The sequence below is a fragment of the Leucoraja erinacea genome, chromosome 1, assembly GCF_028641065.1.
Source record: "Leucoraja erinacea ecotype New England chromosome 1, Leri_hhj_1, whole genome shotgun sequence".
Lineage (NCBI taxonomy): Eukaryota > Metazoa > Chordata > Chondrichthyes > Rajiformes > Rajidae > Leucoraja > Leucoraja erinaceus.
The window spans coordinates 73351233-73364756 of NC_073377.1; the positions used below are offsets into that span (position 1 = coordinate 73351233).

The 13524-nt window shown below is 42.5% G+C and overlaps 1 protein-coding gene across 2 annotated transcripts in view; it reads right to left on the reverse strand.

Moving 5' to 3' along the window:
• Positions 1–220: 220 nt before the first annotated feature.
• ube2kb (ubiquitin-conjugating enzyme E2Kb (UBC1 homolog, yeast)) overlaps positions 221–13524 on the reverse strand; it is an 82698-nt gene continuing 69394 nt past the window's right edge. For both annotated transcript variants that reach the window (XM_055637466.1, XM_055637476.1), the window contains 2 exons: positions 8666–8794; positions 221–497 (listed from right to left, as the gene is read on the reverse strand). In XM_055637466.1, the coding sequence (XP_055493441.1) occupies positions 423–497; positions 8666–8794 (204 nt within the window). In that variant the 3' untranslated portion in view covers positions 221–422. The remainder of the gene's footprint in view (positions 498–8665; positions 8795–13524) is intronic.

Sequence of the window (13524 nt, forward strand, 5' to 3'; positions counted from 1 at the left end):
TAGCTGCTTAATAGCCATGACACATACAAAAAGTAGAAAACAACCATATTTTAAGATGTAGTCAACATTACATGTTTTTATCAAGAACAAATTGATGCAATTGAAAACCTTAGTCATTTTGTTAAACTGCAATGAAGCAGGTGTACTGTGTCATCTTCGGGGATGAATGCAACTCAACTCAGGATCCTTACAATGCAGAGTAGGAAAAAAACTTAAAGTATTTCACGTTTCCCCTTTGTTTTAATTTACACAGATCTTTTGAGAGCTTTATTTACAGAGCATCGAATCCAGTCTTGTTTAAAGCGATTATCACGTATTACAGTGATGTTTAAAATGGAATCTATGCAGAACCCAGTAAGAACAAAGGGCAGAGGTGTTTGTCAATGAATGGACATCTGGCTACAGAAGTAATCCCAAATTCCTCAGTTACTGAGCAGTCGTTCTGTTGCACATTCCACGTCCCAGGATTGTGAAGACAAGGCCACTATTACTGCATTCTGTAGAAGAAATACAAAAGTCAAAAACTGCAAATGCCAGAGTAAAAACAATATTTTCTAAAGCAGGAGTATCTATTAGATCTTATCACAAATAGTTGCACTGTATAACGCCAGACAATATTACGCAAAATTATAAAGAACATAGAGCATGGCTAAATGTAGCCTGCTAATACAAATGAGGAATACAAACTCAAAAGAAAAAAATGTATTCTACAGAAAAATGTATTCTACATAACATGATTGTGAGAAATATAAAATTAAAACAAATAGTTGCACTGAAAATATTACGCAAAATTATAAATAAACACACAGAGCATGGCTAAATGTAGCCTGCTAATACAAGTGAGGAATACAAACTCAAAATGAGAAAAATGTATTCTACAGGGGGAGGAAATTAAAACCAAAATGACATAACATGCATTGGTGAAATAAAACCAGACTACCTTTGCATGTTTTTTAATTTGCACAGAAATTAATCAAGGTTATTTCCAAACTGTGTTAATGTAAACACTACAGATATTACAAAATATACCAAGGAAATAAACAGAATCCCCGTTTTTACATTTTAGTCAGTTTGAATGGAATGAGAGCCAGTGTTTTGTCAGTTAGTACAATTCCAGCCATTTCAAAAAACTGCAGAATCCTCCTGAATTCCACAGCAATTTTGTTCCTTTCTTCCCATAAAAGTAAAATCAAGCATCTTTATTCTTAATAAACTCGTATTCAAAACTTTATACATGTCCTCCACATGGAGGGTTCCATTCCTGAGAATTATTCATAAACTGAACAATTCACATTTTGAAATGCGGCTGCAAACAGATTTATCCCAAGGCAGATAATGCCTGCAGCAGCCAGCAAATCAATCGCGCTGGTCTTCTGAATGGGCTGTATGCAAGTCGGGGTGTTTGTAAAATGGGGGAGGACCTGTGATCCACAAGTAACATTGACCGATGTTTTGGAGCAGCATCCCTGTTTAAACCAGCACTGGAAACACTATGCAAAAGGAGTGCATTTGAAAATAAGCACCATTAGAATGTAACTGTTTTACCATACCTTTACTTGAAGACCGAAGAATTGGATCATCTTTTTCCCTTAACATTGAGATTACTTGTGCATGCAAAGGTCAATGGCAGCGCTAGCCTACAGGTTTCCCAGACTGCACTGGGGCAACAATACCAAATGCATATTGTGTAATTAGGCCAGCACCACGTTTTATGCCAGCAAAATTAAAAAAAGCACTAAACATCATGGCCAACAAACCATTTATGTCACGTTGAACAGCACTTGGAAGTCATTGCACATCTTTCTCTCCTGCACATTTGGGGGATATAAACAACTGATAATTTGTTCTACCATTACACAATGGGTGCCATAAAATGAAAAAGTAAACTTTTAAAACTCATTTAAAAATAGTTAAAATTTAGAGTCAATAGACAATAGGTGCAGAAGTAGGCCATTCGGCCCTTCGAGCCAACACCGCCATTCAATGTGATCATGGCTGATCATCCCCAATCAGTACCCCGTTGCTGCCTTCTCCCCATATCCACTGACTCCGCTATCTTTAACAGCCCTATCTAGCTCTCTCTTGAAAGTATCCAGAGAACTGGATTTGAGGCAGAGAATTCCACACTTTCAACTCTGTGTGAAAAAGTTTTTTCTCATCTCCCATCTGAATGGCTTACCCCTTATTCTTAAACTGTGGCCCTTGGTTCTGGACTCCCCCAACATCGGGAACATGTTTCCTGCCTCTAGCGTGTCCAAACCCTTAATAATCTTATATGTTTCAATAAGAAGCCCTCTCATCCTTCTAAATTCCAGAGTATACAAGCCCAGCCGCTCCATTCTCTCAGCATATGACAGTCCCATCAATTAACCTTGCAAACCTATGCTGCACTCCCTCAATAGCAAGAAGGTTCTTCCTCAAATTAGGTGTCCATAACTGCACACAATACTCCAAGTTTGGTCTCATTAGGCCCCTGTACAACTGCAGAAGGACCTCTTTTCTCCTATACTCAATTCTAGACTGCAGCAGTCTAGAATTTAGTATAGGAGCAAAGAGGTCCTTCTGACACTCAATACTGAGCCTTGAGGTACCCCACTAGTCACTGCCTGCCATTCTGAAAGGGACCCGTTAATCCCTACTTTTTGTTTCTTGTCTGCCAACCAATTTTCTATCCATGTCAGCACTCTACCCCCCAATACCATGTGTCATAATTTTGCCCACTAATCTCCTATGTGGGGCCTTATCAAATGTTTTCTGAAAGTCCAGGTACACTACATCCACTGGCTCTCCCTTGTCCATTTTCCTATTTACATCCTCAAAAAATTCCTGAAGATTAGTCAAGCATGATTTCACCTTCGTAAATCCATGCTGACTTGGACCGACCCTGTTACTGCTATCCAAATATGCCGCCATTTCATCTTTTATGATTGACTCCAGCATCTTCCCCACCACCAGAGTTGCACAGCACAGGTAAAGGCCCTTTGACCCATCTCAAGTCTGTACCAACCATCAAGTAACCCTACGGGACAGGCAGCATCTCTGGAGAGAAGGAATGGGTGATGTTTTGGATCAAGACCCTTCTTCAGACTGGTTAGGGATAAGGGAAATGAAAGATATAGACAGTGATGTGGAGAGATAAAGAATAATGAATGAAAGATATGCAAAAAAGTACAATGATAGAGGAAACAGGCCATTGGAAGCTGTGTCCATCTTCAGTTTAAACCAGCATCTGCAGTTCCTTCTTACACATCAGGTAACCCTACACTGAACTCATTATGGCTTGCTTCTCTGCTGTATGACACTACAACTTGAGATGTAGCCCAAGCTCGCACATCTTATCGCATTTGTCCTTACTCGCCCCAACCAGCCTTCTATTCCATCCCCCTGAAATGTATAATAGTTACATTACTAGATGAATATCCAGAGGCCTGAATTAAGGACCTGGAATCAGCAATTTAAATACTTCAAGGAATTTAAATTTAATTAATGTCCTTCTCAGTAACACTTGAAAACATGTCAACATTGGGAGAGATGATCGACGTACAAGCCAAACAGCAGCCTGGCAATATTATACAGGAAACATATTTTAATAAACCTACACTTCCAGGGAATGACACAGACTCCAATTCAAAACTAAGAGGTTTCTGAGGACTGTGGCCGATAAGCACATTAGCGACAGGATTACATTGAACAACTATCTTTGACCTCTGTGGGGCAGAATATCAATCATACATCATCATCATAATCAATGGATCAATACTAGTTCAATGGCTAATACAGAAGAGTATGTCACCAGATCAGGAATGTTTAAAAATTGGGGACATTCAAATATAAATCTAGAAATGAATGACATGCATGCTAAAAGAAACATTGTGTGTTGCAGACAATGCCAAACAAACCAACTAAAGGATTAGATCAAGATTCAAGATTCAAGAGAGTTTATTGTCATGTGTCCCAGATAGGACAATGAAATTCTTGCTTTGCTTCAGCACAACAGAATATAGTAGGCATAAATAAATACATAGCAGAACAGATCAGTGTGACCATATACCAATGAATATATATATACACACATAAATAAACAGATAAAGTGCAATGGGCTATTAATGATCAGAGTTTTGTTTGAGTTGAGTTTAATAGCCTGATGGCTGTGGGGAAGCAGCTATTCCTGAACCTGGATGTTGCAGATTTCAGGCTCCTGTACCTTCTACCTTCAGATGAGTGAGTGGCCAGGATGGTGTGGGTCTTTGATGATGCTGGCAGCCTTTCATAAGTATCCAGTAATAAAATCATAATCAATGATTAAAATACTAAATTAAGGGACATTTTCACTGGAAGAGCCCAGCATACATTTTGCAATGAAGATAGACACAAAATGCTGGAGTAACTCAGCGGGAGGCAGCATCTGAAGTCCTGCTGAGTTACTCCAGATGCTTTTTGCGTCTATCTTTGGTTTAAACCAGCATCTTCTGTTCCTTCCTATACATTTTGCAATCATGCTTAGTTAAAGGTTCTGACCGGATGAGCTACCTGTTTCTTCCTCAGGTTCCCACTATTCCAGAAACCACAATTAAGCCAAAGCAACATAATAGATAAACAGTTAATGCACTGAGCCCACACATCCAGCTGTAATCTTAAATCTCTGACCTTCTGAGTCAATCACACCTCCATCTAAGCAATCCTATACCACGTGAAAAATAGCTCCATTAGGTCCACACAAAGTTGACGACCCTAGTTCTCAATGGTAAAGGCAATGAAAACACTGCTAGTGTTATCAAGTGGTGTCAGCACACCAATCTGTTTACGGATGATAAGTGGAACACCACTGCTCTAAATAAGACTCAAGTCATGCTAAAGAAAAAAACACAGCATTCGACAAGGTTCCGCATCGTAGGCTGCTCTGGAAGGGTCGATCACATGGGATCCAAGGGAGATAGCTGAATGGATTGAAAATTGGCTTCATGGGAGGAGGCAGAGGGTGATAGTGGAAGATTGCTTCTCGGACTGGAGGCCTGTGACTAGCGGTGTGCCTCAGGGATAGACACTGGGCTCGTTACTGTTTGCCATCTGTATCAATGATTTGGATAAGAACATACATGGCAAGATTAGCAAGTTTGCTAATGATACAAAAGTGGATGGCTTTGCAGATAGTGAAGATGGTTGTGAAAAACTGCAGCACGATCTGGATCGATTGGCCAGGTGGGCTGAGGAATGGTTGATGGTATTTAATACAGAGAAATGTGAGGTGTTGCATTTTAGGAAGTCTAACATGGGCAGGATCCAATGGTTGCGCTCTGGGTATTGTTGTAGAGCAGAGGGATCTATGAGTGCAGGCTCGTGGTTTCTTGAAGGTCCCAGGTGGTCAAAAAGGCTTTTGGCACATTGGCCTTCATCAGTCAGAGCATTGAGTATAGAAGTTGAGCGGTTATGTTGCAGTTGCATAAGACGTTGGTGAGGCTGCATTTAGAATATTGTGTTCAGTTCAGGGCACCATTTTATATGAAAGATGTTGTCAAGTTGGAAAGAGTACAGAGAAGATTTACGCAAATGTTGAGAGGACTAGAGGGTCTGAGCTATAAGAAGAGGTTGAGTAGGCTGGGACTCTATTCCTTAGAGCGCAGGAGGATGAGGGGTGATCGTATAGAGTTGTATAAGATCATGAGAGGAATAGATCGGATAGAAGCACAGAATTTCTTGCCCAGAGGACATAGGTTTAAGGTGAAGTAGAAAAGATTTAATAGGAATCTGAGGGATAACATTTTCACACAAAGCCTGGTGGTGTATGGAACAAGCTGTCAGAGGAGGTAGTTGAGGCAGGGGCCATCCCAATGTTTAAGAAAAAGTTAGACAGGTGCATGGATAGGACAGTTTTGCAGGATTTGGACCAAACACGGGCAGGTAGGACTAGTGTAGCAGGGACATGTAGGCTGGTTGGGCTGAAGGGCCTGTTTCCACACTGTAACTATCTGTGACAAAAATCAAAATCCTCAACATTGTGCAGATTCTACAGTGCGACATCATGAAGTGCATGTAAGTTTTCTTGCAAAAGCAGTCAAATCCTCCTCATGCTAGAGTCATATGTAGTAGAAAGGAAAATGACCAATTAGCATAAACAAATTATGTCAACCCTATACTGTCTTCTAATAGCAATATTACAGACCTAATTAAGCTTCATTCCACCCTACAATCGGAATATACACCACGGTATGTGTTTTGGAAGACCACAGAGCATTGCATTCTATTCTCAATATACAATAGGTGCAGTAGGCCATTCGGCCCTTCTAGCCTTCAATGTGATCATGACTGATCATCTCCAATCAGTACCCCGTTCCTGCCTTCACCCCATATCCCCTGACCGCTATCTTTAAGAGCCCTATCTAGCTCTCTCTTGAAAGTATCCAGAGAACTATCCTCCACCGCCCTCTGGAGACAGAGAATTCCACAGACTCACAACTCTCTGCGTGAGGAAGTGTTTCCTCGTCTCCATTCTAAATGGCTTACCCCTTATCCTTAAACTGTGGCCCCTGGTTCTGAACTCCCCCAACATCAGGAACATGTTTCCTGCCTTTCGCGTGTCCAAACCCTTAATAATCTTATATGTTTCAATAAGATCCCCTCTCATCCTAAATTCTAGAGTATACAAGCCCAGCCGTTCCCTTCTCTCAGCCTATGACAGTGCCGCCTTCCCAGGAATTAACCTTGTGAACCTATGCTGCACTCCCTCACTAGCAAGAATGTCCTTCCTCAAATTTGGAGTTCAAAACTGCACACGATACTCCAGGTGTGGTCTTACTAGGGCCCTATACAACTGCAGAAGTACCTCTTTGCTCCTGTACTCAACTCCTCTTGTGATGAAGGCCAACATGCCATTCGTTTTCTTCACTGCCTGCTTACTTTCATTGACTGACACAACATTCAAACAGTGAAACAATCTATTGACTCCTATGTACAACACAACCTCATTGACATTCAATATAAAGGTTATATTGATGACGGATGTGTTTTTCACATTAACTTAAATGATGACGGATGTGTTTTTCAGATTTGAAATGCCTCCAGCAGATCTCAAACATGCGCCTGAGAAAACAAGTGCAAATTCATTCACTAGCAAGAATTTTACATGACTGATTAGTAGCACACTAGTATAAGTGTTCTTACACATTAAATCACCGAATAATTCTCATGACAACATCCAGACAACTCGGGCACAAATCTAGAACCATTCAACAACTGGGTTGATTAAAAAATCCTAATTGTTTGCCTCAAACTGTTTATACTTCAGATTTGTGTGCTTTCACCACCACATTCACTATCCAAATCATGTCAAACATTCTCATTTATAACATTTGCTGAGGGTTTCACATCCCTGTTATTGCCAAATACTTGTACACATTAAAATGAATAACATAATTCTAGTTCAGAACACCACTGAATCTTTCCATGGGTTTGCACTAATTATCACAGAAACTGAGGTGGGAAATAGGAACTTCCCAATGAAGTTGTCATTTAATACAGATTTTTCACTGCACAAGCAACCTTAATCCAAAGATATAATTAAAACTTGAGAAAAGTGGTAAAGAGCTAGAAAAGAAGAACAAAAACAGAAAAATAACACTGAAAGCTGGCATAATTGTCTACCATGTCACCAAAAAGAGCATGTACATTTGGGGAAATTGAACAAGGACAAATCTAGGGGATCCTGAAAATGTATGGGTTTAGAACAGTGGTTCCTAACGTGGGGCGTACGCCCCACAGGGGGGCAATTTGATTTTTAAGGGGGGCAATTGAGCGCGACTGAGGAGGTCTGGGTCCAAATTTTCGATTTTTATTTTTTTGGATTTTCCGTCAAGTAAACATATGTAGTTTATGTTTCAGGTGTTATTTTGAGTAAATAATTTTTTTTGGGGTAAAAAAGGTCTTTATTGTGTAGTTATTTCATAATCACCGCGCCATCGCTCTTCATGCACGTCACACAAAGCGCGCGAGGTCATGGGAGAATTATATATCACCACATGGGGGGCATCAGGATTTTAGAGGTGATTAGGTGGGGCATGGCCAAAAAAAGGTTGGGAACCACTGGTTTAGAAAGAGCAGCCATTGGAGTTGCAGTGAAGGCATTTGGATTGATAGCAATAGACACAGTATCAATAAACTAGAAAATGGGAGGAAAATAGAATTATGCATTCATAAATTCAGTACTACAGAAATGTCAAGAAGTTTTGTGTACAAGTCAACAAATTAACAAAGAGTAGAGAAGTACTTAAACAATGGGGTTTATATACATACAACTTGAAATCTGAATTTCCCTCCCCCTCCAATAGGAAAATATATGGAACTGTTTGTTTCCAGAAATTGGTCACTTCTCTTTCGACAGAAGTAGTATTCAGCAGAACCACAACCTTCCTCTGGTATCAATCGAGATTCTAAGAAACATATTATGTAGCTACAATTATATATTTTAAGTTCAGTTTTCAATCCATCCCTTTCCCAACAGTTAATTTTGTCAAACACTTTGTGGCAATTTAACCCAATGAGAACACACGTAAAATGCAGGTACACCACAAATGCAGAATCAGAATAAAATTGTTAAAATTGAATTACAATTGTGAAATTATTTAAAAATGATCTACTATTGTATGTTGTTAAAATCACTTTTATTACTCACTTTATCAAAGCCCATAGCACACAATTTGTCTACTTTTCTAGTATACTCAGGGCTAGGTACCGGTGCTCCAGCGTACACGTGTGCCCAGAGTCTTGCTGTCTGTTTGAACATCTCTGGATTTTGCTTGTACTGCAGAAAGAACATAATCCATAAATCTACTGCTCAAATGGGGACAGCAAGGAAACACATTAAAATGGTCATGATGAGGAGTTAATGACCTAATGGATTAAAATGTAAACCTGGTTCACAAATGACAATTAGCAGCCTTTTTGTTTAATAAAAAAGCATCACGTAACATTCAAGATCAAATGACTCAAGAACCCAGGCGTTTATCCACTCAGGCGGAAAAAAAATATTTAGACAAAGTGGACATGAAAGGAAAGCACTCCATCAGAATGACTCTTAAGAGTTATTATCGAATATACAATCACAGAATTTCCCACAAATTTTCAAACAATTGAAGAATAAACACCAGACTTTGGTATTAATCCTCAATTTGAGAAGGAGAAGGTTAAATCGGAAGTGGCAGTGATCAGTGGCGGACTGGGTCTAAAAATATTGGTTGCCAGGAGACAAAGTGGGCCCACTTCATCAGGGGCCCACTTGATATCAGGGGCCCACTTCAGAGGCCCACTTGCCATCGGGCAAGCTGACACCCTGACCAGTCCGCCACTGGCAGTGATGCAGTTAAACAAAGGGGCAATGAAGGCATGAGAGAGAAGCTGGCCAAGATAGACTGGAAAGGGATCCTAGCAGGAATGACGGTGGAACAGCAATGGTAGGAGTTTCTGGGCATAATCCGGTAGAAACAGGATAATTTCATTCCAAAAAGGAAGATAGATTCTAAGGGGAGTAGGAGGCAACCGTGGCTGACAAGAGAAGTTATGGATAGAATAAAACTAAAAGAAAAGATGTATAACACAGCAAAGAGTATCCGGAAGCCAGAGGATTGGGAAACTTTCATAGGACAACAGAAGGAAACAAAACGGGCAATACGGGCTGAAAAGATGAAGCTGGCCAGGAATATAAAGAAGGACAGTAAAAGCTTCTTTAGATATGTTAAGGGAAAACGAATAGCAAAGTCAAATGTGGGTCCCTTGAAGGCAGACACGGGTGAAATTATTATGGGTAACAAGGAAATGGCTGAAGAGTTCAACAGGTACTTCGGATCTGTCTTCACTAAGGAAGACACAAACAATCTCCCAGATGTACTGGAGGACAGAGGATCTAAGGGGGTAGAGGAACTGAAATACATTTTCATTAGGTGAGAAATAGTATTGGGTAGGCTAGTGGGACTGAAGGATGATAAATCCCCTGGACCTGATGGTCTGCATCCCAGGGTCCTCAGGGAGGTGGCTCTACAAATAGTGGACGCATTGGTGATCATTTTCCAATGATCAATAAATTTGGGATCAGTTCCTGTGGATTGGAGGAGAGCTAATGTTATCCCACTTTTCAAGAAAGGAGCGAGAGAGAAAATGAGGAATTACAGACCAGTTAGCCTGACTTCGGTGGTGGGAAAGATGCTGGAGTCAATTATTAAAGAGGTAATAATGGGGCATTTGGATAGCAGTAAAAGGTTTAGTCCATGGATTTATGGAAGGGAAATCATGCTTGACTAATCTTCTGGAATTTTTGAGGATGTGACAAGTAAAATGGATGAAGGGGAGCCAGTGGATGTAGTGTATCTAGACTTTCAGAAAGCCTTTGATAAGGTCCCACACGGGAGACTGGTGACTAAAATTAGAGCACATGGTATTGGGTGTAGAGTGTTGACACGGATAGAAAATTGGTTGGCAGACAGGAAGCAAAGAGTAGGAGTGAACGGGTCCTTTTCAGAGCTCGGAGTTGGGGCCGCAACCGCTTACCATATATATTAATGATTTGGAAGAGGGAAGTTTGTGGATGACACAAAGCTGGGTGGCAGTGTGAACTGTGAAGAGGATGTTTGGAGGTTGCAGGGTAACCTGGACAGGTTGAGTGAGTGGGCAGATGCGTGGCAGATGCAGTATAATATAGATAAATGTCAGGTTACCCACTTTGGCGGCAAAAATAAGGGACAGATTATTATCTCAATGGGGTTCGGTTAGGTAAGGGGGAGGTGCAGCGAGACCTGGGTGTCCTTGTACACCAGTCACTGAAAGTTGGTGTGCAGGTACAGCAGGCAGTGAAGAAAGCTAATGGAATGTCAGCCTTCATAACAAGAGGACTTCAGTTTAGGAATAAAGAGGTTCTTCTGCAGTTGTATAGGGCTCTGGTAAGACCACATCTGGAGTATTGTGTACAGTTTTGGTCTCCTAATTTGTGGAAGGACACCCTTGTGATTGAGGCAGTGCAGCTTAGGTTCACGAGATTCATCCCTGGGATGGCAGGACTGTCATATCCGGAAAGATTGAAAAAACTAGGTTTGTATTCACTGGAGCTTAGAAGGATGAGGGGAGGTCTTATAGAAACATATAAAATTATAAAAGGACTGGACAAGGTAGATGCAGGAAAAATGTTCCCAATGTTGGGCGAGTCCAGAACCTGCGGTCACAGTCATAGAATAAAGGGGAGGCCATTTAAGACTGAGGTGAGAAAAACGTTTTCACCCAGAGAGTTGTGAATTTGTGCAATTCCCTGCCACAGAGGGCATTGGAGGCCAAATCACTGAATGGATTTAAGAGAGAGTTGGATGCTCTAGGGGCTAGTGGAGTCAAGGGATATGGGGAGCAGGCAGGCACGGGTTATTGATTGGGGACGATCAGCCATGATCACAATGAATGGCAGTGCTGGCTCAAAGGGACGAATGGCCTCCTCCTGCACCTATTTTCTATGTTTCTATGTTTCTAATTCCTGATCAATTCCAAGGTTAGCGATCCTCTTCACTCTACAATTGAATTCCGTTGAAAAACCCTCCAAGAACAAAGAGATTTCTAGATTTAAAATAGAGTGAATATAAAAAATGGTTTCACAAAACATTTAAATTTAGTAACAGTTTATACCTATTAGTTTAAAACATGTTAAACCAAGGTCCCAACTAGACCTCAAGTTAACAAAAAGGTGAAATGCTACAACTTTGAGAAAAGCAGGATATTCCCCTTGGTGTTCTGACTGGAAATTATCCTTCAAGTAACATCACCTGACAGATTATTAGGTCATTATTTGTGGGTTCTATCTGTGTGGAAATTGACTTAAATTATCCCTGCATTACACAGAAAGACACTTCAAAAGTACTTCATTAACTGCAAAACACTTGAGATATGCATGTAAAAAAGATTACTTAAATGTATCTATTTGTAGGTAGTCAATAATCTTTAAAATACAATTTTACGATATTGATGTGCCAGATTAGATCAAACTGAGTAGATGAATGAGCCTTTTGCATTGTTACATTAATGAACAAGCGAGCTCGGTATTCCGACTGTGCATGCCTAGGTCACAGGTTACCAGCGATAAAACAGTCTCAGCAACGGTGGTGCTGCATTGTGTGTAGGCTTCCGTTTCATCCGTGGTCGGGGTTGGGCCCGGCTCTCCTTCACTGCGGGTACTATTTGAGTTGCTGCTGGGCTGTCCCCATCCCCTCCCCGGTGCCCGCCCTGTGGACCGGAGGTGTTCGGGGTGGCCCTGGGCTGGCGGGGCGTCCTCGGACTTGCAGTCACTGGCTCCAACTCAGCTCTGTTTGTCCTGCCGGGTTGGCCGGCAGCTCTCTACCTCCACTCCCCTCCCTTCAGTCCAACACCGAGATCCTGCTGAAGATGGGCAGCCGCTGGCCCTGCTCGAAGACGGGCGACTCGGAGCCGCTGCTGCTGGAGTCGTCCTCCTGGTCAGAGAGAGAGTCTGCGGACGGGCTCCCGCTGGCCATGGGCAGGTCGGGCGCCCCCTGGAGTTGCTGGTGCTGGCGACAGCAGCAACCTCCTCCCCCTTCTTTGCCCAGCCCCAAGCCCAGAGTCCGGGCCAGCTCCAACTCCAGGTCGGGGCTGAAGGCCGCCCGCAGCACCGGGCAGGAGGAGGCTGAGCCCAGGCTGGCGCTCTGGCAAAGGCGAGGCCGGGGCCCTCGCTCCTCCTCGGGGTTGTGGATGAAGTGGCAGCGGGTACCGTAGGAGCAGAGCCCGGTGGTGTGGCAGGTACGGCTTGTACTTGGGGTGGCGGCTGAGGGAGCGCAGCTCGGCCAAGCCGTTGGCGAACTGGCACTTGTCACCGTAGCGGCCCATCGGAGAGCGGGTTCCTTTGGAGTTGGGCTGGAGTTGATGCTTGGCTGTGGGTTCTCCATGATGGCGGTGGGCCTGGGGCCGGTGTCTTGTCAGTCTGGATGTCTTCGGCCGCCCCACGGGTGGGGATGGGACACTCTGGTGGGGGGAAAACCGGGGACGGTCCAGTGGCGTTTCTGCAGCACTTGCTGCGCCGGGGACACGGGTTTGACCCTGGGTGCGGATGAGGCGCGATTTTGCGGACGAGAGCCGGTCCAGTCTCCTCAAAATCACCAGTGAATCCAGTGCTGGAATGCAGCACGATGCTTATAAAAACTCTTTCAAAGAGGGAAGGGGCAGACAGCAGAGTGTCGAGTCCTTGCCTCACCTTCAGTCATAATCTCCACTGTAGACCTCTCCGTGAAAGGTAAACTACGTATAGATCACTTGACGTCACTCCTGTGAAGATGATGTGGCTCACTTAGGGACTTTTGACCCCACCGCCACAGTTTCTGGTTGCTTTGTAGGAAAAGTGAAATCCTGTGTCAACGTCTTTTGATGTAGATAGCTTTCCTTTCACATATGGAAAGTTTAGTAGTAGGATATTGGGAACCTCGCAATGTCAAACACAATTTCAACAAGGGCAATTGTTTTCTAATCAGAAAGGAACGCTGATGAAGTTCGTTACCA